Source organism: Peromyscus eremicus, chromosome 15 (genome assembly GCF_949786415.1).
Source record: "Peromyscus eremicus chromosome 15, PerEre_H2_v1, whole genome shotgun sequence".
In the NCBI taxonomy this organism is placed as follows: domain Eukaryota; kingdom Metazoa; phylum Chordata; class Mammalia; order Rodentia; family Cricetidae; genus Peromyscus; species Peromyscus eremicus.
In genome coordinates, this window is record NC_081431.1 from 10,367,933 (window position 1) to 10,393,461 (window position 25,529).

The window sequence follows — 25,529 nt, forward strand, 5'->3', positions numbered from 1 at the left end:
AAAACAATGTCACTGTTACTTTTTTTCTAATTGATTTTACAGGTATAGATGTTTTGTCTGCATTTATGTCTGTGTATCACCTGTGCCTAGTGCCCGTGGGGAACAGAAGAGGGTGTCAGATCCCCTGGAAGCTACAGAGGGTTTTGAGCCACCATGTGCATTCTGGGAATTGAATCTGGGTCCTCTGCAAGAGCATCCAGTGCTCTTAACTGCTGAGCCCTCTCTCCAGCCCTGCCACTGTTACTCCGAACGTAATCTTTACATTACCTGCTCAGTCACTCCAGGGTGTCGGGGGATTTCATAGGTCCTGCACTTAAGCTGAAGCACTCTGTCCTCGTTCAAAAGTTGTGCAAGCAGAAGCACACCACTCTAAAAGCAAGCACAGAAAAAGCCCTGCTGGTTTCTCCAGTGTGACTGAACAGGGACAAGTCAAACAGACCATTTCCCAATAGACTCCCAAGGACACCGAGTCCTCCTTTTTCACAAGCGTACGGCGTCTCTTCTGTTTCTTCTACAGATGGTTGCTCATCTGGTCTTCTTCCACCCCATAAAGCAGCAGTTCTCAACCTGTGGGTCGCAACCCACAAAGACCATCGGAAAACATATTTACAGCACATTTCCTAACAGTAGAAAAATTACAGTTAGGAAGTAGCAACAAGATCATCTTAAGTAGCAACAAGATCATGGCTGGAGGTCACCACACCATGAGGAACTGTATTAAAGGGTCGCAGCATTACGAAGGTTGAGAAGGACTGCTAAATCATCAGCTACACATTTCCCAGCATTCTTAGTAAGACTATCCTCTTGAGTCCCAACTGTGTTCTTGATAAAGTAGTCATAAGGTGGCACAACATGATACACAACACAGTCAGCTGGCTCTCTTTGCTGCTGGAGACCCAACTCACCTCAGTGTAGAACCGCACGTAACCAGACGTGAACCCCACCACAATGCAGGTCCAGTCAGGACGCCCAGTGGAACTCCTGTCACGAATAAAATTGACGATTGTAATGGCTCAGCCATCAAAGCAAAAAAGACACAGAGCCCACCCTCATCCTTACCTCTTTTGGCTTGCCAGTGGGATGCAGAGAGCACTGGTCACATACTCCCTACAGGCAGAAACCAAAGCAAAACCATGAGCTCAGTCACTGTGCAAACGAATTTTATCAGACGCTTTCTGTAACTTCCTCATATTCCTCCCAGGGTGGAGATATGGTCCAGCAGCTAAGAGTTCTTGTTGCTCTTGCAGAGCCTGGGTTCAGCTCTGACATCCTCATTTGACCTCAGAGGGCACCAGGCACATTGGTGCACACACATACATGCAGGCAAAACATTCATACACATAAAATTAAAGAATAAGTCTGTGAAAAACAGTTTTATTCAGATTAGGGTTTATAAAAAATCCTAAGAGTAACAAAAGGAAATCTGCTAACCAAATAGTTCTGTACAACCAGTAAGTTGGGAAGGACACACACACACACAAACACACACACTCACAAAACCTGTACACATGAAACAGATGCACTTACAAACAGACCCATTTTCCACATCTCACGCAGACAAACAAGAAAACTCGCACCTACCCTTCGTCCACGCTCAAGGAACCACTCCAACCAACAGCAAACTGCATTTCTTCCTTCCCTTTATCACCATGCTTCCACTTTGCTGGGGGAAAAAAAAGATAAAATAAAACCAGTAACTTACTTATAAATTTTGATCTTTCCCCTTTAAAAAGCTGAGTATAAGATAGTTCTGCAGAAACTGACTTGGATATTTATTATAGGTCAATACATAATGTTTTTAGTTTGTAAAAGCATTTTTGAAAGACCAGCTGGTCCCCTAGCCTTTGGTCTCGCCTTCCTCTACTTTAAACCACAACTTATTACTGTACTCAGAGTTTTTGCAGAATAAAGTTATGAATGCTCATATGCCACTGTACTAACTTTATTCAGAAGACTACTTTTATTTTCAAATGGCAAGGGCAAGTTTTATATTAGAGTTATGCCATGGGAATGGATTTTCTCTGTAGGACTACCCACAGACATCTTATACATAATCTTATTTTGTTCTATGAGGGTTTTATTTTTACAGTCTATCTAGCTCCAAATCTTAATATTTACATCTTCAACAAAAAATTATGAGCTGAAAACTTACGAACCAAGTGAAAATTTACAGTACTGAGTTTTCAAGCTGCAGCTAAGTCCCTTTTACATTGCTGTAAGGAGCCAGTTACAGCTCTTACAGCACTGAGTATTCCTTGCAAGAATTAGGTAATGGCCAGACCTGCCTCAGACGTGTCACAGAAGGACAGCTTAAAAACAACAACAAAACAAACAAACAAAAAAAACCCCAAACCCCAAAAAAGCAGAGGCAACCCAGACTAAAAAGGAAGCACTCTGGGTCTAAGGAGATGGCTCAGTCCATAAAGTGCTTGTCATGCAAGTGTGAGGACCTGAGCTCCATCCCTAGTATGCACGCGCGCGCGCACACACACACACACACACACACACACACACACACACGCACGCGCGCGCGCGAAAAGAGCGAGCCAGGGGCAGTTTAGGCCTGTGAGCTCAGTGCCCAAGAGGCAGAGATAAGAAGATGCCAGTTTGAGTTGTAGGTTCAGAGACCCTGACTCAAAAACTAGGGTGAAGAGCCATAGAGAAGGACACTTGACATCAGCCTGTGGTCTCCACACATGTGCAGAGGAGCCTGCACATACATGTGCACACACATACACATACCCCAAAGGGAAATATTCTATTTATATATATAAAATGTAGTGCATAAATAATGTAGTGTAATAAATTATAGAACCACCATATAATACAGAAGAGAAATAACACATTTCCAAGTTCACATTCTGTTCCAATCTCTGCACTAAAATGGAGGCAGCAGAGAACAACGGTACTTACGCACTAAAAACGCGGCCTTTTGCTCCCGGGCTATCACCATAAGATCACTGGTTGGAGATAAGGATAAAACACACTCTTGAAGCCAGGAAGTTTTTTGTGTTTTAGAAGTATTTCCTTCTTCTTCCTATGCATAAAAATGCAATTACTATAAATGCAAACCATTTAAAGAATACTACAACTGTGCCTGCCTGTCCTGAGTGAAAGGGGGAGAAAAGAAATACTCTTAATTCTTCCACACCAAAATGACAGCCACCCAACAAAATACTACTATAAACACATCTGTTGTGAAACTGACACAAAACCTTCATACATAAACAGCACGGCATTAGCAGAATGCAACACAAGAAACACTCAGAATTAACTCAGTATTAGGAATTTCATCAGGCAGTAAAGTGGTCTTTAGAAAATCTCTCTCAAGGTCAGCAAGTTGGCTGGGCAAACAAAGGTGCCTGCCACCAAGCCTTAAGACCCGAGTTCAATTTCCAGAACTCACATGTTGGAATGAGAAAAGAGACGCCCCCAGGTTGTTCTCTGACCCCCAACACATGTGCTGTGGCATGCCCATGACGTGGAACATGCGTATGTGTGTGTGCACACCCATACACATAACACACAAACACACACAAATAAATAAACATCTTTCAGCAGGCTCTGGCCAACTAGAGAAACCAATGAAATGTATTACTGTATGCTCCTTTGCACATACAAACAAATACATTCACTGTGCTTCTCTCCCTTTTCCCTTGTGAGAATTGCACATATAATACATGCATACTTTAACATGTTGCTTTCTTCATTACACAAGAAGTTTCTTCTTCTTTTTGAGGGCTTCTGTCAGAAAAACACTTAAAAATTGGGATGCAGAGCCTGCAGCCTCTGGTGTAGTTACATGTGCTTCCCTTCACGTTAGGAATAAGAATGGACTTGGAGCCAGAGCTGAGAAGGCTGCACACTCTTGAAAACAGAAAGGCATTATTACTGGCAAAATTCATATTTTAGTCAAGCTCTTTTTAAAGGGAATTCTGTATCTACCTTATTGTCTTAAAGACATATTTTCTACAGAAAAACTAGAGAGAAAATTATCTCTATGGATAAAAGTCAGCTGTAAGTATATTTCTCCCTGGATCTATGATTTCTACTAGAACATAGTCCATTTACTCCACACAGCATCCCAGGCTCCTCAGAGTGGGGCGCTATCACACCCTATGGCCTCTGCACTAGTGACTGAGACCCAAGATACTAAGTCTGAGTCTTGGGTCCTTTCATGTAAGGGAGATCCCACTTTCGGGCAACAGCCTGGAAAGAGAGCAAACCACAGAGGAATAGTAAATATTTGATTAAAAAAATAGTGATAGTCCAGGGATTATGGGCATACACCACCACACTCAGCAAAGACAGTGTATTCTTAAGGTATTTCTTTAACCATACCTTTAAAAAATCTTTCCTTTTCCCCTCTGTGGTGGTCTGAATGAAAATGGCCCCCATAGAATCATAGGGAGTGGCATTATTGGAGGTGTGGCCTTGTTGAGTAGGTATGACCTTGTTGAAGGAAGTGTGTCATGTTGGGGTGAGCTTTGAGGTTTCAGAAGTTGAAGCCAGGTCTCTTGTGAGGCTCTCTTCATGCTGTATGTGGATCCACATGTAGAACTCTCAGCTACCTTTCCAACACCTTGTGTGCTGGCATGCCACCACCATGCTTCCCACCATGATGAAAATGGACTAAACCTCTGTACAGTAAGCCAGCCCAAATTAAATGTTTTCCTTTATAAGACTTGCTGCTGGATGTGGTGGCGCACGCCTTTAATTCTAGCATTCAGGAGGCAGAGGCAGGTGGATCTCTAGTTCAAGGCCAGCCTGGTCTACCAAGTGAGTTCCAGAACAGCCAGGGTCACACAGAGAAACCTTGCTTTGGGGATGCGGGGGAGTGGTGTTGCTGTGGTCGTGGTTTCTCTTCATAGCAATAAAACCCTAACTAAGACACCCTCTATGTAGAGTTCCAGTTCCTTTGGTAACTGCACCCTGCTCTGACTTTCCCGTTCTTGAAAATGTGGCCAGTTGATAGAGAAGAACAAGGGTTCTTAGGAATCCAGCTCAAGGCATGGGGCAGTGGCAGCAGAAATAGAAGCTATGCATGAAGGACAGAGATGTGTCTGAAGGAGTTCCTGTGTCAGACCTTTCAAAGACACTTCAAGTCAAAGCAGAAATAATCTCACAAAAATACCAGGATAGGGAAAATAAAGAAGCCCCTACCTCAGGCTGGATCACAATGAACTAGCTTCACCACAAAGCTGCATTTCCAGCTTAGCAGCAGGCTAAGGCATCGGTGCACAAGGCATTGGTGCACATTTGGTAGCTGGTAAGATGCAGGCTCACTGTTCACTTTGTAACACAAGGATCTCTGCATACCAATTAGGTGTGTGGAAAAACCTGCCCACAGTAATGGTCCACAGTCACTAACACTGCTCTCTTGAAGCTAGTGATCCTAAAGTTAACACCACAAACTGAAAAGACGCTTAATTTCCCAAATGAGGAAGAAATTAAAAAGAAAGAAAACAAAGTATGTCACACTTAAACCAGCAAGTTTCTGAGTTTCCCACAAAAACCAGACCCTGAAGCTAACACTGCATCCATTGTTATAAACGTGACCCTCTCGGGAGAGGGATGAAACCTGTCTTCATCTGATTGGTGGTGCAGGAAGCGGCCACAGTGGCCCTGGAGAAGGCACTTGCTCTCACTCAGGGCTTCGTCACAGCCTTAGCATTCCTTTCAGACTACAAATTTGTCAGATGATTCATTCTTTCAGGATGTGTCAGATGATAATCCTACAGCACCATAACCAGCCTTTGCTTGCAGACAGCTGCTACCACGCCAATGAATCATCATTTGCCTGATGTCTATTGGTGTCTCCACTCCTGTATGGAAACAGCCATCAAAGCAGCCAGGGGCAGTTTCTCAGTTTGCAATTTTGACCTTGGATGTTCTTTTCATTGGGCTAACTTTCAAAGTTGTTTATGTATCACAGGGTTGCCAGTAAAATCCAGTGTTCTCAGGGTCTGTTCTCATACTCACAGTAGTTCTAGTAGGTGCCACCAAACTCAGAAATACTCACACTTTCTGAAAGCAAGAGAGGTACCATAAAAGCAAGGTCTCCATGCCACGTTTCCTGGTAGTAGTCTGCTTCTAATCTATGTTATGCCCAATGCTTTTCAAACTTTCTTTTCCTTATTTTCTCGGGGTAAGGTATAATGGGACTTCTTGTCCCCAAACAAAATTCTACAGAACAGTTCAAAAGACCAAACAGAGCAGAGATGGCAAAGCTTTTCGGCCCCTCTGCCAAACCTCACACAGTGTAGAAAGATCAGAGCCTGAACCACCCAAATTAAACATCTTATGGTCTTCTCAAAATCAAAAATGGGGCAAAGCATGAACTCTCTCTAATTTGGTTATAATAAAAAAAAAGCTCTCTTTCAAGTAAAATTAGTGACAAAAATGTACACTCTGAATGTCAATTTTTTAAAATTAGAGGAAGTCAGTAATTTTACAGTGTATCTCACAGTTAGTTCAGGATTATTTGTTGTTATTTTCCTGGTTTCAGTGCTAAGGACTGAGTACAGAGCCTTGGTCTCAACAGGCGAGCACACCCCGATTCCACTGTTATTTATGTCTAAACTGTAGAGTGTGATACTGTCTCTTTACTCCACCAGGTGCTGTGTGGTACTAGAAAGTACCAAATAGTATCTACCCAGAGACTCTACCATTTAGTTCTTAGACCAACACGACCAATAAATAAAGAGCAATGAGTATCCAGTTGAAGTCAGAATAGACCATATTGCTAAATTAAATGCTAAGGGCTTTAAGCTGCTATTAGATTTTAGAAAAAATAAATAGTAGTAAGTACTCACCAAAAAGATTTATATATGGAAAACATAAGAAGATGACCAGTGTCACCCACAAGTGAAATCAAAGATTAAAACATTAATGAGCATTTCACACTATCCTAAGATTGAAGTTTGCTAATATACTAGGGGCCCAACCATTTAGAATACACTTACAAAGGGTAGAACCCACTTTAAAAAGTCAACAACAGGCATGCACTCACTTCTTAGTCCTCTGTTTAAGTGACTACAAATCAGTCACTAGCACACAACGGAGCAGCAGTAGAGGGAGCTGGCGCAGTGGATGACGTGCTGGCTAAGCAAGCACGAGGACCAGAGTGTGGGTCTAGAATCTGTCAGTCAGTGGGTGTGAAGCCTGCCTGGAATCGATCCCAGCACTTTGATGGTGGAGACAGAACCCCTGAGGTAAGCGGACTAGCAGGCTAGTCAGATGAGCCCTAACAGTGAGCTCTGGTTGTACCTTAGACACTGCCTCGATGAACAGGAGGGAGTGCAACTGAGAAAGACACCTGATGCCAACCCCAGGCCTCCAGGAGCACTCATGTGCACACACACACACACACATGCCCAAACACGGAATATACATTTACACACTCGGGCATGCTACATGTACACATACACATTCAAGTAAAAAGCATGAATTAACCGTGTGAATTTTACTTTTATTCTCCCTGGTACAAAACCCCATTAAAAACAGCATATCTGGGGGCTAGGGAAGGCACTAGAGATGAAACCTAAGGCCCTGTGCATGCTAAACTGTGTTCTACCCATTCTACCCTGATCTTCATTCACTCCAGCTGAAAGGCTTTTTCTTCATCTCTGCTGTAGTGCTGAGGATGGAGCTTGGGAAATTAAGTGCTAACTGATGGGACAGGGAAGCTCAGGAGCAGTTTCCCTGGTTGTTGGGAAACCACCAAACAGGCTTGGCTGGAAGTGAATGAGGTTGGAGGAGGAGGCTTGCTTGGAATCATGTTTGACCACTCAGGCCCTAGATCCCTTTCCCACCCCATCCACCTGGACAGGAGGCAGAACAGAGACCTCCCCGTCAAGCCCAAATGCACAGGACAGAAGGTTCCCTGGGGGACTTCCTGAGGAGTGCGGAGGTGAACTAAAACCAACAATCACAGATGAGAAAGGAAACGTTGCAGCTGATAAGGAAGAGAGTAAAGTAAGGCTCTTCAGCATGTCAGCGACCACAGTGCCATCCACACTGGACCTGCGCAGCTTGTTACTCTGAGGACAAGAATCTAGAAACAACCCAAAGCTACCTTTGCTGGCCAGGATCACTTTAACTGTACCCTTCACACTAGCAAACCACTCCACCAGAATTTACTGAAACTAAGCCAGTGTCTGACAGAGCAATGCTTTGAAGCTTACCACTCCAAAAGGCCAAGAAATAACAGGAAAAAATAAAAATAACAAACAAACAAACAAACAAACACAGAAAGGCAGAGACTGGAGAATCACAGGAAAAGCTCTGCAGCAAGCCAGGGTGCTGAACCTCAGCACTCCGGACAGTTTGAGCGGGATCATGCTTTGCTCTGAGTGACTATCCTCTGTGGTAGAAACTGCCTGGTAGGACCTTCAGCCCCTGTCCATTGGACATACTTCTGCCCCAAACTGAAAACCAAGACTGTCCACATGATGCCAAATCACTGTCCTTGTTTAGAGGGAACAAAACAAACCACTCCCCATCGAGACTGACTAGGTTACACTTGGCTCGCATTAGTGCTGAAAGAAGGACCATTGACAAAATAAGCACTTCTTACAGTCAAGGTCCAAGCTCCTAGTGAGAACTAGCCTTGGGAATGAGACCCTCTGTGGTCACCTTCCAGGATGGCTGTGTGTCCAGTGTGGCAGATGGCAGCAACATCTAACGGAGGTGATGCAATAAGGCTGGAGATTCTCCAGAATCATCTTAAATGATAGATACTCTAAGAACATGTAATCAGCTTGAGTTATATTCCAATTGTTGGCCTATAAATAAACATTTTTCCAGGGTCTCTTTCCAATCAGCATACTCTCATTCCTTATTAATCTGATGAATCATGATTGCCCTTGAAAAATCACACTATACACCCTTCTGTAAAACAGATGAAACATAATTCAAAGTACTCTGAGTAGAAATTCTCCCCGCTGCCCACTGGAGTTGAGGACCTCGGGTAGAACTTCCCTAGGTCTACTCCTCTCCTGTCTACTATCTGGTTATGATGGAGCCTGCCAATTCTATCCTTCCTTCCACTTGCTCTAATGCACCAATGAAAGAATACCTTACCAATTTAGGTTAATGTAAGCCTCCGTAAGCTTCTTCCAAAACTGTCTCAGTTCCCTTATGGCCTGACACTGGTTGAACAAACATTCCACGTTCATCACTTAGTTCCCACAGCAAAGCAATCACAGTCCCAACTACAAGCTCTTGTAACGCTAGAAAATAAAACACAAATCCTTGCAAGGTGATTTACTGTTACTCACAGGACTGTCCTCTATCTACTGGACAGTGTGTTTATCTTCTTTTCCAGGTTTCCCAGTCATCCACTGCTTTATCACGGTGCTATCAACCTGTCATTCTCGAGCAAGACTGTTATCCTTTTCCTTACGTCCCAATTCATCCCGAATACTTATTTCTGCTTGTCTCCTCATTCTCTTATTGCACTTCCTTGTAGGGAAAAAGGAATTCATCAGTTGTGTTCTTTTCATTTGTCCAATTAGAGCTGTGACCAGTTAGACATGGAAACATTATTTTGGACACTGTATATATTGAATTGTAGTCCCCCTGCCGCCCTAACTTAGATATTGAAGCAGTAGCTCCATGTGACTATACTGAGCATAGGGATTGTAAGAAAAAAGTTTATGTTAATGGAGGTCCTGAGGGCTGTGCCTTATCCTATAGGACTCATATCCTAAGAAGAGATGAGACACCAGAACAACTCCACAGTTCCACTTGTTCACAGAGAAGCCAACAAGGACACAGGAGCACAGCTGTTTGCAGTAGTCAGAGGAGGGGCAATACCTGGCACCTTGATCTTCAGCTGTGACAAGATAAATATTTGTTCTTTAAGTGACCCAGCCTGTGGTAGTGTGTTATGGCAGTCTTAGCACACAATTATAGGGTGAAATATCTACAGGAGAATGTGGTGGTATTGTGTTCCCCAAAATATTGTGCACCCTAATAAACTTATTTGGGGTCAGAGAACAGCCACTAGATAGACATAGAGGCCAGAAAATGGTGGCACACACCTTTAATCCTGTCACCTGGGAGGCAGAGAGCCATTCGGATCTCTGTGAGTTTAAAGCCACACTGGAAACAGCCAGGCATGGTGACTCACGCCTTTAATCCCAGGAAGTGAGCCTTTAATCCCAGGAAGTGATGGCAGAAAGCAAAAAGGTATATAAGGCGTGAGGACCAGGAACTAGGCAGGTTAAGCTTGTAAGCTTTTAGCAACAGTTCAGCTGAAATTCATTCAGATGAGGACTCAGAGGCTTCCAGTCTGAGGAAACAGGATCAGCTGAGGAATCGACAAGGTGAGGTGGCTGTGGTTTGTTCTGCTTCTCTGATCTTCCAGCATTCATCCCAATAACTGGCTCTAGGTTTGATTTTATTAATTACACCTTCTAAGATTCCCGCTACAGGAGAAAGATATACCAAAACCTCAAAGGCCACTAATGTCATAGTCACAGACACAGACCTTCTTGGATATGGCTCTTGCTGATGCAGATATTGGAATATAATTTTATTGTTTTGTTTGCAGAAGGACTTTATTGTTCAGTGACATTATCATTAAAAACATCCAGAAAATGTGTCTGGAGAGATGGCTCAGTGGTTAAGAGTGCTTATCACTTTTCTAGGGGATGTAAATTCAATTCCTAGGACCCATGTCGGGCAGCTCACAACCACCTATAACTCCAGCTCCAGGTGAGCGCGCACACACAAGCACGCACGCACACACGCACGCACGCATGCACACATACACGCAATTTTTTTTAAACCCAAGAAAAAGTACTTTGCTTTCATTTTTCGCTACTGGTTAGTGTGAGAAAGACAAGACAGTCTGCAGAAAGAAGCCCAGAAAGTACAACTAGGTTCCTGCCCTGTGTTTCCAAGCAATTCCCAGCATGGGCAGGAAGGAGCCTCGCTGACAACAACCCAAAGTGGACAAAAGCCAAGAGGAGCGCCTAGTTTATCTTCTCTACAAGCCAGCGGCCTAGAGTGGAGCCAGTTGAAGCAGGCTCGGGGACATGTCCCTGGAGCCCTCGCAATGCACTTGGTGCTGCTGAAGAGTCTGCACTCCACACGGAATAAAGAGGTAGGTCAAGCACATGTGAAGAAGACTCAGGCTACTGTGGCTTGGTCCCTGGAGGTTTTAGTTCACACTGACCAATGGACTCTTGAAAGCACACAATGACCACAGACCCAGAGCTCCCCAACCATGAACTGGTTTCTCAGCATGACTAAGATGAGGTTCTCCCAGGAGGAAGCCAAACCCTTCTGGAGTGAAAGATCCTCTTGCCACCATTGTATTTGAATCATCCTTCAAAGTGGCTCTAATGTCTTCTTTGAAGAAAGAGAAGTCATTGTGACCAAAGGCTCCTGGGATACAACGTCCTCTCCAGAGCTGCAGCACAAAGGTGACAGTACCAACCTCTTTGAGATTCCATTCACAGCTTTATGAGCTGGTGGGACAGCTGGGGTCATCATGGAGCAGCAGGAAGTACACGGAATCCTCTCTTAGACCCAGACACAAACATCTTCTTGGTGGTACTCCACTCTCCCTCACTGCACCTTTTCCTCCTCACCATCCTCTCCACATGCCGTACTCTCCACTTGGACCACGGCCCTCCTCACCATCCTCTCCACATGCCGCCTTCTCCACTTTGACCACGCCCCTCCTCACCATCTTCTCCACATGCCGTACTCTCCACTTGGACCACGCCCCTCCTCACCATCCTCTCCACATGCCGTACTCTCCACTTTGACCACGCTCCTCCTCACCATCTTCTTCACATGCCACACTCTCCACTTGGACCACGCCCCTCCTCACCATCCTCTCCACATGCCGTGCTCTCCACTTGGACCACGCTCCTCCCGTCACCATCGTTCAGGGCATTTAACTTACGGTTTGTTTTCCTGCTGCTGTCACTTCCTCACAGGGTGACTTCCACTCTGCTGGGTCCAGCCCTTGTTACAGCTGACAGCTCAGAATCTCATGAGCAAAACTGGCTTCTCCTTTCTTAAAAATGGCTTTTCCAGACTCCCAGGATTAAGTCTCTCAAATATAAAAGCCTTTTACTCTTTCAAGTCATCAAAATGAAACAACTTTCAAAGCGACGAGAGGCATCCCAAAATAAAAGGCAGCCTGGAGTCCATATTGCTTCCTGCTGAGCTCAAGAGATGCGGCTGGCCTCCAGGGCGGCAGCACTCAGCTCTGGTGGCTGCTTCACTCACTCTTTGAAAGCTTGCTCTCTCAATGCTCTTCATGCCACTGCCGCACCAGGAACCAGCTCTCCAATGATGGGCCAGCCACAGCCAAAGCTCACTCTCCTCCACCACTCACCACAGCCTCAGCCCAATGGCAGCTGACTGAGAATACCTTCAGTGTTTACAGTATAGTGCCTCCACACAACTTAACAGTAAGTGAACAGCAAGACACCCTACTCCCACTGTTGGCGCCATCTTTAATGTGGGCAAAACCCAGTTATGTTCTCGAGGAAGTTGGAGATCTGTTCCTAGCAGGAGCATTCAGAGCTTCCTGTCCACTCACTCCCTGTGGGTGATGGTGTCTGTTGCCTTGATCAGGCCTTGGACTCCTGTATCTCACATATCTGCCGAGCCTTTCACTCTGCTGTTTGTTGTGCCTCTGGATATAAACCTTAGAGTTGTTTATAATCACTGAAAGTAGTGCAAATAACAATCTTACCTCCACCGAGTGACATTTCTGGCAGTCCTGGTATAGCTGTGAGTGTGAAACAATAAAAAGGAGAAAGACTTCCAGACCACAAACAAACGATGTAGGTAAAAACCATGAAGTGGTTTGAATTATAAGTAAGTAGAAGCCAGTCAGTCTTGTTTTAATTGCACATGAAATGCTTAGAACAGGTGAATCCATACACAGGAAAGTAAATCAGTTATTACTGTAAGATAGGTAATGCATTGTGGGGTTTCCGCTAGGGTAATTAAAATATTATGAACTTAGATCATGATAATAGTTACAGAACTTTGAGAATATTAAGAAAACTGAGTTATATACTGCAAGGGTGAATTACATGGTATGTGAGTCATATCAATATCATATACAATTAACATCACAATACTGATAAAAATCTGAATGATTAAAATGGTACACTAAACATTTGTTTAACACAAAAGAATGGAGTAAAGAGTTAGAAGACACTGTGATGGCCAATCCTGGTTATCACTGACTAGAACTGGGAAGCACCTCACAGCCAGCCACCCAGCACTGAGTGGAAGATTTGTTTCCATTTCGTCACCTGAAGTAGGAAGGGCCATCTTTAATGTGGGCAGCATCTTCCAATGGCAACCCATACAAAGAGGTCTTAGAAAATGTTGTGATTTTGCTCCTTGCCTCTGCTCCTGCTGGCAAGCTTATCTGCCACTGAAAGCCTTCACTGACACCAGAACCATGCTTCTTCAGGCTTCTAACATGGACTGGAGACAGTGGCTCTCCAGGAACTCTCCAGGCCTTCAGCACCACACTGAGGCAGCCTGCTGCATGAACTAAGCAGCTATAGACTCTTGGCTATAGCTATAGTCCAGGATACAGACAATGACTGTCGGAGTCCTAGACCATGCCATGTGCCAACCTAAGACAGTGACTGTCGGAGTCCTAGACCATGCCATGTGCCAACCTAAGACAGTGACTGTCGGAGTCCTAGACCATGTTATGTGCCAACCTAAGACAGTGATTGTCAGAGTCCTAGACCATGTTATGTGCCAGCCTAAGACAGTGACTGTCGGAGTCCTAGACCATGTTATGTGCCAGCCTAAGACAGTGACTGTTGGATATTCAGACCATGTTATGTGCCAGCCTAAGACAGAGATTGTCGGAGTATTCAGACCATGTTATGTGCCAGCCTAAGACAGAGATTGTCGGAGTATTCAGACCATGTTATGTGCCAGCCTAAGACAGTGACTGTTGGAGTATTCAGACCATGTTATGTGCCAGCCTAAGACAGTGATTGTCCGAGTACTCAGACCAGTCTAATATGTCCCCTTCTAATAGCAGTCATTCTTTTGATTCTGTTCCCTTAGGGTACACTGACTAATAAAGGAACTAAAAAGTGACTAGGTATACACAAAACACATAGCCAGCCGGGCGGTGATGGCGCACGCCTTTAATCCCAGCACTCGGGAGGCAGAGCCAGGCGGATCTCTGTGAGTTTGAGGCCAGCCTGGGCTACCAAGTGAGTTCCAGGAGAGGCGCAAAGCTACACAGAAAAACCCTGTCTCGAAAAACCAAAAAAAAAAAAAAAAAACAAAAAACAAAAAACACATAGCCAAATGGCAGATGAGAATTTAGCTACACCAATAATCACTTAAAATGTGAAGAAATTATTTAATGAATGCCGAAAGTATCAGGTTGATTAAAAAAGCAATATCCAGCTACCTATTAAAAACACAATTTAGCTTCAAAACCAGAAGTCAGTTAAAATGGAAAAGAAGGGAGAGACAGGCGATGGTAAAGCAATGCCTGTGTAAGAAGCAGAGAGGGCAGACATTAGTACACATCACTGGGAAGGAACACTGACGCACTTCAGAGCAGGAGCAGCCCAGGAGGCAGACAAGCATAAATGGAGACACAGTCCACAGGAGGACCGCTCAGTGCCTGAAGCAACACTGCCAGTGCTCACGGGAAGAGGCAGGTCCACCAGAACACACGGACGTTTCCACTCCCTTCTGAGCAAGTCCACCAGAACACACGGACGTTTCCACTCCCTTCTGAGCAAGTCCACCAGAACACATGGACGTTTCCACTCCCTTCTCTCACTAGCAGAAAGAAGAGAAATCCGGAAGAACACAGAGACAGGAACAGACCAACCTAACTGAATGCAGAGAACCCTTCCCTGTCAACAGAGACAAATATCTAATAGAACACACCGTGTATGAAGCCATAAAGTAGGCCCCATAGATTTACACTGTTTGGAAGCACGTAACAGAAGCTCTCTGATAACATCAGGTGAAATCAGAAATAATCAATCTGGTAAATTCCCAGTAACAGCCTTCCTTATCTGCAGTTCTACTTCTGTGACTTGAGTTATCCAAAGCAAGTCATGGTCCAAGGGATAAGTGGAAAACTCCAGGAATGAACCGTTGCAGGTTGTAAATTGTGTGCTGTTCTGACTTAACGTAATGAAACCGCACAATGTCCCACTCCACCAGGCCCTGGAGTCCTGAAGCTGTGAACTCTGCCTTTGTCCAGCACATTGCTACTCACCCATTAGTCTCTTGTAGTCATTTTGGTTGTTAAAGCAACAGTCTGAACATCATAGAGCATATGTTCATGTAACTTTATTTTAATTAATTAACACTGGCCCCCAAATGTAAAGGTAATGATGCTTGCAATTTTATTACAGCATATTGTTAAAAATGTTCCCACTTCATTATTGGTTATTATTGTTAATATCTTACTGCATCTAACTTATGAATTAAACTTTTTTTAAAGTATGGACATGTTGGATAAATAGTACAGGTAGGGTTCACAGCTGTCCTCAATGTTTCAGGCCCATAGGAGGTCTTAGGAAAAGTCTCCCTCCTCAAGGGGAGACTATTACATTTGCAATTAAGTAACACACTTCTAACAAATCAAAAAGAAAACCAAAAGAAATTAGAAAACATTTTAAACTAAATGAAGTTGAAAACACACATAAAAACCTGAGTGCATAGGTAAATATGTAGATTTATATTACAAGAGAAAATAGATTTAAAATAAGTAATCTATAGTGACATTTTAAGAAGCTAGAAAACAAACTCAAAGTAAAGAGAATTAAAGATATAACTAAAGACAATAAAACAGAAAAAAACACTGGTTACTGAAACTCAAGTTTGGAAACTAACTACTAGAATAAAAGCTAAAAAAAAATTTAGGTAGAATAACCAAGGGAAAAGGAGAGAAAAATAAAAATACCAAAATCATGGTATAAAATGAGAAATTACCCAAATCATAGACTGGAAGAGAAGTCTCTCCACACACATAAAAGTCAGTGATTACAGAAACAAGCTATTTCTAGGTGTCATACGGCCAGGTTCTGGCTAAGAAATGATGTGGCAAAGCTGTAAGTGGCTTTTAAGGAAACCTGTTTCCCCAGAACAGCAGGTGACAGTCCAAGTCTTTTCCTCCCTCTGGTCACAAATAACCACCCCATTGCCTGTGACAGAAACAAGCCAGACAGACAGACATGCAGAGACTGATGACATACAGAGCTCAGTGACTGGGTCAAATGACCCAGGAGCCACCCTAACTCTGGATGGCCTTCCATGTGAAGTGATGAAGGCTCCCGCGATTTAAACCAGTTTAAGTTAGATCATCCACGACTCACAGGTGAAACAGGAAGATGCACAGGGACTTGTCTACTTTGGTCATTGATATAGTCTCAGCACCTAGAATATGACAGGCACAACAAATATTCTAGAATATTTAGAAGGCATCTAGAATAACTTAGAAGAGGAAAGACTCCCAAAGCAATGAACGTCCTCTATCTAGCCCACCGCTATGGTTCTACCGAGTCCCCTGTGCCATGTCTGACACTTAACCCCATGTAAGAGGAGGAGTTGAGAACCAATAAGAAGTGAAGTCAGAAAAGCAGAGTGAGCAAATTAATGCTGCCATCATGGGATGGGTTTGCTATAATAGGAGTGGGTCTGTTCTGAGGGGGCGCGGAAGTTTGGATTCTACACACACACACACACACACACACTTTTCTTTTGTCTCTCCTTCATCTTTTGCCATGCTATGAGGCAGCAAAAAGGGCACTGTCAGATGCTAAGCCCTTCATCTTGGATTTGAACTGGCCCCCCAGGACCACAGCCAATGATACTTCATCATGAATTACAAAGTCTCAGGTCCTTGTAGCATAGACTACAGTGCCCATTTATTGTATACATTAAGTTCCTTAAAAGCAGGTATCTAGTTAGTTACTACAAACTAAACCTATAACCGTTTGTGATAAAGATTTTTTTCAAAATGTCAACCTAATACTGAAATATGCCATTATTATTACAAAAGATGTCACTATCAAAAACCATGTTGGGCACCAGCTCAGTGGGTAAAGGCACTTATTATGTAAGCCTGGGGATCTGAGTTCGATTCCTGGAACCCATTAAAGGGGAAAGGAGAGAAGCAGCTCCACAGTTGTCCTCTGACCACCACACAGACCCCTTCCAGACACAAAATCAAAACAAGACCATGCAATTATAAAGACTTACAGGTTCTTGGGCTTCTGTTTCTTCCCATGCTCCCCAACTATCATCTTCCCAGTTTGATAATTTGCCTAGAGGGAGGAAGAGAGAGAGAACACATAAAATTAAAAGGCTTATTAACATATTTTAAAACATTTTTCTCTAATAATAGAACATAACAGAAACAAGTTGTTTTTTTGTTTGGTTGTTTTTTGTTGTTGATTTTGAGACAGGGTCTCACTATGTAGCTCTGCCTATCCTGGAACTTGTTATATAGACCAGGCTGGCCGTGAACTCACAGAGATAACCCCTGCCTCTGCCTCCTGAGCACTGATCATAGATTTGTGTCATCACACCCAAGCAGAAGCAATCGCTATATGATGTTAATGGTAAAGAAGAATGTGATTGTAAGCTGTGCTACCTCAGGATTTGGTCATAGATGATAAGAACCAAGAAACATAACCTTCTTAACTTCCGAATCTATGTCTAATAAAATGTACAAGTTATTCAAATCTTAAAATATTGGACATTGAGTAGATCCACATTTGAATTAAATGTAAAGGTGAGTTTAAAGATTAATCTGAGTGGGGCTGGAGAGATGGCTCAGCGGTTAAGAACACTGGCTGTTCTTCCAGAGGACCGGGGTTCAATTCCCAGCACCCACATGGCAGCTCACAATTGTCTATAATTCCAGTTCTAGGGGATCCAATACCTTCACACCAATGCACATAAAATAAAGTTAAAAAACAAAACAAAACCTGGGCATGGTTGACACATGCCTGCAATTACAGCTCTTGGGAAGTAGAGGCAAAAGGATCAAGCTCAAAAATTCAAGGCCAGCCTTGACTACACAGCCAAGTTTGAGGACAGTCTAGGCTACCCTAGACCCTGTCTCAAAAAACTACACACACACAAACTTTAACAAATATTTGTTACTTAAAGAAGATAAATATACAGCAACAAAAATTGCTAACACACCTAAAATTTCACACAGATGTTTTCAAAGTGAATTGTTGTTTCTTGATAAGATAAGGTATCCATGGAAACAACCTGAATTCTGAAACAAGAGAAGCCTCCTATTCCTCCCTTATTTTTACTCTTGTCTCTTACATTGAGACAAAAATCTTCTTAGATTAAAATATATTCACTAAAATAAACAACAAGGAGTTAAAAACCTCAGGTAAGTTTAGAAAGCACCATCCCTTGCATCACTCATGTTGATTTTATGTAATTTGCTTAGAATTTACTTAAAGCAATAAAATTATCATCTCTCAGCAACCAGAGACAAGAATGAGATGCTCCATCACCCCAAATGAAGTTAGACCACCAATGAAGTTTCAATAAGACTCAGGCTGCAGATGTTTCACTTTAATTCTATCAGTTTTTTACTTATGAAATGCATTATGAAATACCTAATGCTTGTTCAAATCCCGGATGCAGCACTTCCTACCTCTGAGGAAGGAAATTACCTCCCCTGTATGCTTTAGTTTTCTCGAAGAGTTCTCTGAATTGTGGGGCTGTGTAAGAACTGAACCAGACAGCACACTCAGGGGCTCTGCGTGTGATATGTAAGTTCTCACTGCCAGCCATCATGATTTAGCCATCAAATATAACCATGAGGTAGAAGTTAAATATATTTAAGCAATCAGCTTTCAAACCCTGAGCAGAGTCAGCACGAAAGATGAGCAGGACCTTGATGACTAATGAGGGAAAGAAGCAATGAGAACATTCACTTACACACTCAGCTTTAAAGGTTGCTGAAACAAAGACACAGATTATTTAAGTGGTTACAGTCTGGCACTTGGAATCACTGCTCAATTAGTGTGTAATAACAACAGTCTAATCTTCATCACTTAAATACCAAATAATTACTTCCGAAAATTCCAAATACACTGCTAGGCATATATTAAGTCCTAAAATAGCACCACGCTTTGATTAAAATCACATGATCTACAGATTTCCAGATACAAGTCAATTAAGTCAATTAACAATTGCTCTGTTAAACACCATGTACCAAACCTTGTAGTAGGAGCTAAGAAAAGTGTAACACCTCCCTTGCTCTAAAAGAATCTAGGATCTTATGCAGGATGTGAACGGACACTTAACTACAGCACACATGAGTGCTGTAATTACTACAGTACCTTGGACAAGAGAAAGAGATATTTCATAGGTATACAAATGCATATATACACATGCTCTGCAAATAGTCACCATCACTATATCAAGATTTTGGTTTTATTTTTATTTATTTTTATTGGTGTGAGTACATGTGCATGTAAATATCTGTGTGAATGAATATGCATGTGTGTAAGCAACCATGGGGACCAGAAGAAGGTTGGAGCTAGAGTTACAGGTGTTTTTTAAGCCACCAAACATGGGTACTAGAAACTGAATATGGATCCTCTGAAGACCAGCAAGTGCTCTTAACAGCTGAGCCATCTCTTTAGCCCCTATTTATTTTTGAGACAAGGTCTTGCTACAGAGCCCTGGCTGACCTTAAACTGATGGTCCTCCTGCCTCGGCCTCCCAAGGGACTAGGATTACAGATACATGACACCACACATGGCCAAAATAGTGAGTGTCTTTACAAGGTAGCTAGAAACTTTTCAAATTAACTGGAAAAACATGAACATAAGGCAAAAGCCTCAAGGCACAGAACACTGGTAATGACTCTATCTGCCTGAGTGCTGCATGTACAGCAACTCACTGAAACCTCACAAGGTTCCTTTACAATGTAATGTTACATGAGAAAACAGATTCATCAACAGTTTAAATAGCTCGGCCTAGGTCACAGAAGTGAGCAACAACCCAGTTCAATTCTGCCGTCATTGCACAACTCAAGTCCTTGAGACTCAGGCTAACCTCCTTCCATGTGGCTCGGGGACAAAGACAAGAGAGACATTGTTAAAGGAGAAGGGGAGGAAGACAGCAGAGCCAGCCACCCGGCTACACAGCAAGCCAGCGAGTAAGAAGCAAAGAAAACTACGAAGACTAGAGAAAGATAAAAGCCCAGAGGCGCAGGGTGGTGGTGGCACTCACCTTTAATCCCAGCACGCAGGAGGCAGAGGTAGGCGGATCTCTGAGTTCAAGGTCAGCCTGGGCTACAGAGTGAGTCCCAGGAAAGGCGCCAAAGCTACACAGAGAAACCCTGTCTCGAAAAACCAACCAACCAACCAACTAACCAAACAAACAAACAAACAAAAAAAGCTCAGAGGCAAAAGGTAGATGGGATGGATAATTTAAGTTAAGAAAAGCTGGCTAGAAACAAGCCAAGCTAAGGCCAGGCATTCATAAGAAAGAGTAAGTCTCTGTATTTATTTGGGAGCTGGGTGGCAGGCCCTACAAAGAGCCAAAAGAATTAAAAAACAAAAACAAAAACAAAAACTACAAGGAGTGGTGATACAAACCTTTAAATATCAGCACTCTAAAGGCAAGGCGAGTAGATCTCTGTGAGTTTGAAAACAGTTTGATTTACATAGTGAATTCCAGGCCAGCCAGGGCTACACAATGAGACAATGTCTTAAAACTCCTTTGGACAATTAAACTTTGCTTTTTTGGCAATATAAGTCATTAAAAACTCTCTTCATTTTACTATATCACCAAAATAAACTATCTCACTGTGGGCTGATTGAGGCAACTTAGCCAACCTATTAATCCTTTTAGAAGCCAGGCCGTGATGGCGCATGCCTTTAATCCTAGCACTGGGGAGGAAGAGGTAGACAGATCTCTGAGTTCAAGGCCAGCCTGGTCTAGAGAGCGAGTTCCAGGACAGTCAGGGTTACACAGAGAAATTCTATCTCAAAAAAACTGAAAAACACAAAACAAACAATCTTAGAATATGCATTGTCTCTTAAGCAAGAAATTTAAGTCCACGGTTCATATTTAAAACTGCTATAAAATTATGTAAATATCAAATTACCAGAACATCAAAACAACCTTGCAAAATAAAAGCCCTTTAGGAAGCCATTCATTCATTCATTCATTCATTCATTCATTCATTAAGTAGCATCTGTTCCATGCTTGACACTAGATACAGAAGAAAGTTTCCAAAGACCTTAGTTCAAGCACATAATCTCTGTTGAACCCACAACACTATAAAAAGGATTTTATTTTTCCTTTATATTAGTATAAAAAGAGCCTGACTCAATTCACAAATGACTCATACAATCAGGCGGAAGACAGTAGTTATTTGGATTTCCTGCTCCTACAGAGACCCAGTATCTCTTCATTCTTCAATTCAAAACATGCCCCAAGAGAAAGGCTCTGAGAAATACATTATTTGTTTCAATAAAGGTTTACTCACTTTTCAATGTCTGGCTAGAAAACTGTTTTCACTGAAGGAAAAGAAGAATTAGTTGGGTAGCTCCTGCTATCATGGGAATATTTTCTCAAAGTCATTTGACTATAGATAGATTAAAGGGGACTGAGGAGACAGCTTGGTGGGTAGTGTTCATTGACAAGTATGAGGACCTGAGCAATCCCCAAGGCCCACATTTTTAAAAAACTGCCATCTCGCCGGGCGGTGGTGGCGCACGCCTTTAATCCCAGCACTCGGGAGGCAGAGGCAGGCGGATCTCTGTGAGTTCAAGGCCAGCCTGGGCTACCAAGTGAGTCCCAGGAAAGGCGCAAAACTACACAGAGAAACCCTGTCTCGAAAAACCAAAAAAAAAAAAAAAACAAAACAAAAAAAAAACTGCCATCTCTACCGTTAGTAGTGTTTCTTTACAGATTGATCATTGATCAGGGTTATAGGTAAGCAAAGCAATGTGTTTAACATTAAACTATATAATTTTATGTTAAGATGGAACATTTCTGTAAAACCTGAGGTCTTATAAAGTTCATGTAATCAGGAGGAAATAGGATTAATCTGTTTACTGTATTATCAATTACTATGAAGAAAAGCCACATTCCAATGCTCACTAGTACATGTGGCCAATGACTATGGTGCAAGACAGGGCAAGTCTGGAGTAAGGAACGATGTATTATCAGGCTGTCTGTGGTGGAGTCGAGATTTTGCCTTGGAGAGTTACAGGAGCTTGGGCAGTTTAATTAATCCCTTGCTGCCTCACCTTCCTCTTTAGCAAGGTGGAGCTAATAATTGCATCTGCCTCAGAGAACTGTGATAGTTGTGTAAGGCACTGAGGACTGCGACTAGTCACTGAACAATAACCAACCGGCAAACACAGCATTCTCATCCACACTCTACCTTTGCCTACCCTATCATGTTAACCATATGCTAACTATATTGTTATTTTGCCAGAGGTGAGTTCTTTAGGGTTCATATTAATCCTTTGGGAAGTCTGCTTGCAGATTTTATATCTAGGATCAAAACAACAAATTTTCCATGAAACACTGTAACATTAATAAATTCTGTTGCACTTAGTGAGGCAAAGCAACTTAAAAGTACTGATTCCTAGCTTTAGTTTTATTAAGGAATAACAGGAAAATGTGATATTTCTGGTTGAATTCAAGTGTAAGTGGCAGATTTCTTTAGGAGCAGAAACATACTTAGCAATCAAGTTGAAAGCACATGGTAGCTATGGACTAAAGAACCATTACATTTCACATCTACCTGCACAGACAACATCTACTTCAACAATTAAAAACAGGACATGCCTTGCTACTAACAAAAGACCCTGAGGAGCCAATACAAAGTCAGTTTGCTCACTCACTCACTGTAACAGTCTTCTTGAGAGTGCTAGGAAAAAAGAATCATAAAGGCCACTGAGTTCTCAACAGCATCCCACTCTGAAGAAGAAAAGAACCTGTTATTGCTCAAATATTTTATCAACAGTGAATAAATATATAAAGGCAGATTAATAATAGCAAGCACTACTGGAAACATCTAAATATTACAATGGAACGCTTCTGAAACCTTGTTACTTCCATATCATGATTCATACCCAGACACTGCCCCTAAAGAAGTCATTATATCAGGACATTTCTATAAGGAAATATCCCAAAGGTGCATGCATCAGTGGGCTTTTTCCCACCTGCCTTGCTTAACCTAATGACAACATAGCATTCTAGGATATACAAGATATGTGCACTTTGTATAGCATTCTAGGATATACAAGATATGTGCACTTTGTATAGCATTCTAGGATATACAAGATATGTGCGCTTTGTTTGGACTCTTTAATCTTTGTTCCTATTCCTCAACCCCTACCCTTGTGTTTGTCTGTCTGTCCCCCTCCACTTCCCCATGTGTGGCAAAAGGGAGGGAGGGAGAGAGAGAGAGAGAGAGACACAGAGAGAGACAGAGAGAGACAGAGAGAGAGACAGAGAGACAGAGACAGAGAGACAGAGAGAGAGACAGAGAGAGAGAGAGAGAGAGAAGAGAGAGAGAGAGAGAGAGAGAGAGAGAGAGAGAGAGAGAGAGAGAGAGAGAGATAGATAATGTGTGTGTGTTGAGACAGGGTCTCATGTAGTCTAGGAAGCCTTGAATTCATTATGTAGCCAATGCTGGCCTCGAACTCACAACCTTCCTGCTTCTGTCTCCCAAGTACTATCATGAAAGGAATGAGCCTCCACACCCAGCCTCCCACATCTGTTCTGAGGCATGAATTTCCTTTAAATTTTATTCTCTCATAGTCTAAATAAAAATTTCCTTAAAATTCACAGGTTATCGAGGTTTTTCATTAAGAGGTGAATTTGAGCTTAAAATATTTTGTGTATTTAAGTTATTAAAATTACCCTTCATTTGTTTCACACTGCATCTTGAATCATAACTTTTCTTTAAATAAAAGAAGCTGATCTCCTACCAACTTACATGGCATCGAGAGAAATAAAGAAGAGCAAGAGGTTCTAAGTAAGAGAGATGAAAGTGACATCTGCACTGACTGCTAACCTGCCTGACTGCTAACCTGACTGCTAACCTGCCTGACTGCTAACCTGCCTGACTGCTAACCTGACTGCTAACCTGCCTGACTGCTAGCCTGACTGCTAACCTGCCTGACTGCTAACCTGATAACATGACTGCTAACCTGACTGACTGCTAGCCTGACTGACTGCTAACCTGCCTGCTAACCTGCTAACCTGACTGCTAGCCTGACTGACTGCTAACCTGACTGACTGTTAACCTGACTAACTGCTAACCTGACTGACTGACTGCTAACCCGATTGACTGATGCTAACCTGACTGATTGTTAACCTAACTGACTGCTGCTAACCTAACTGACTGATTGCTAACCTGACTGTCTGACTGCTAACCTGATTGACTACTAACCTGACTGACTGATGCTAACCTGATGGACTGCTAACCTGACCTTTGAGCCTACTATTTTAACAGCAATCACTATTCACTACTCTGAATGGTCTAGAATCAGAAAAGTACCAGGAAGGCCGGCAAGCACCACCACACCGGGCTCCAGGACCATTATTCCTGTTCTCACCCTTACCTGGTTAAACATTTTGCCTCAAAGAAAAAAACCAATGACTTTCAGATGCAACAATTCTCTCCTAGAAAGAATGTTCTCCCCTGAGCATGTTACACCACTCTAAAGTACTGTTCTCTGACTTGATAAAGGAAACTTCAAACCACAGAGAAAACATCCTCCTCCAACACAAATGCCTTATTTAGGGTTATTGCCAATGAATGAATCAGTCTGCTAACAAAGGCCTTCTGCTTTCTACAGCTTTATTTCATTCCCCAAATACATTATCCTAACTTACTTTTCAATAGTCTGTACCTCTAAATGGAGAGCACATTTTTTTTTCCATTTAACAAGGACCTGAAGCTAGAAAGGAAATTGAATTCCGTAAGTGGACAATTAATTTGACAGTTATTTGTATGAGTGTGCCAAGAACAAAAATTGAATGAGAAACTGAAAAAATAAATGTTAGAAGAGGGGAAATTTAATTTTTATAGTCTAAGATCTTAATACAAAAGCAAATTAATTTTCATCTTTATGTATTACTTTTATAAGAAGAAACTTCTAGAACCTATGATTTGCAACTTATTCACAGGGTTCAAAAGCCTTCAGTGGGTCCTTTCAGCTCAGAGAAGGCAGGCACCATCAGGCAGGACAAAGTCAATTACAAAGAATAAAGAAGCTTTTAATGTTCTGTGCCTCAGAACTCTTATAGACTTTTTCCATTTCTAAGGACGTGCAAAATGGGAGATAAACATCATTTCAGCAATCTAAAATAAGGATGACGTCCTGTGTTCAACAGCTGAATTAATTTCTTTCAAACCAACATTATTAAAACAGAGTATATCTCTAAGGTCCTTATTCATTATAGAATTCTTACGCTCCCTCCCATTCTCAAACAAATGACCTCCCCTATATCATAAAGAACACACATTC

General features: G+C 42.4%; 1 protein-coding gene across 2 annotated transcripts in view; it reads right to left on the reverse strand.

Moving 5' to 3' along the window:
* Positions 1-25,529, reverse strand: part of Rab3gap2 (RAB3 GTPase activating non-catalytic protein subunit 2) — an 85,506-nt gene that overhangs the window by 51,809 nt on the left and 8,168 nt on the right. For both annotated transcript variants that reach the window (XM_059280964.1, XM_059280963.1), the window contains exons 2-7: positions 17,248-17,312; positions 2,914-3,037; positions 1,582-1,663; positions 1,060-1,107; positions 906-981; positions 268-369 (exon numbers count right to left, since the gene is read on the reverse strand). In XM_059280964.1, coding sequence (XP_059136947.1) covers positions 268-369; positions 906-981; positions 1,060-1,107; positions 1,582-1,663; positions 2,914-3,037; positions 17,248-17,312 — 497 coding nt within the window. The remainder of the gene's footprint in view (positions 1-267; positions 370-905; positions 982-1,059; positions 1,108-1,581; positions 1,664-2,913; positions 3,038-17,247; positions 17,313-25,529) is intronic.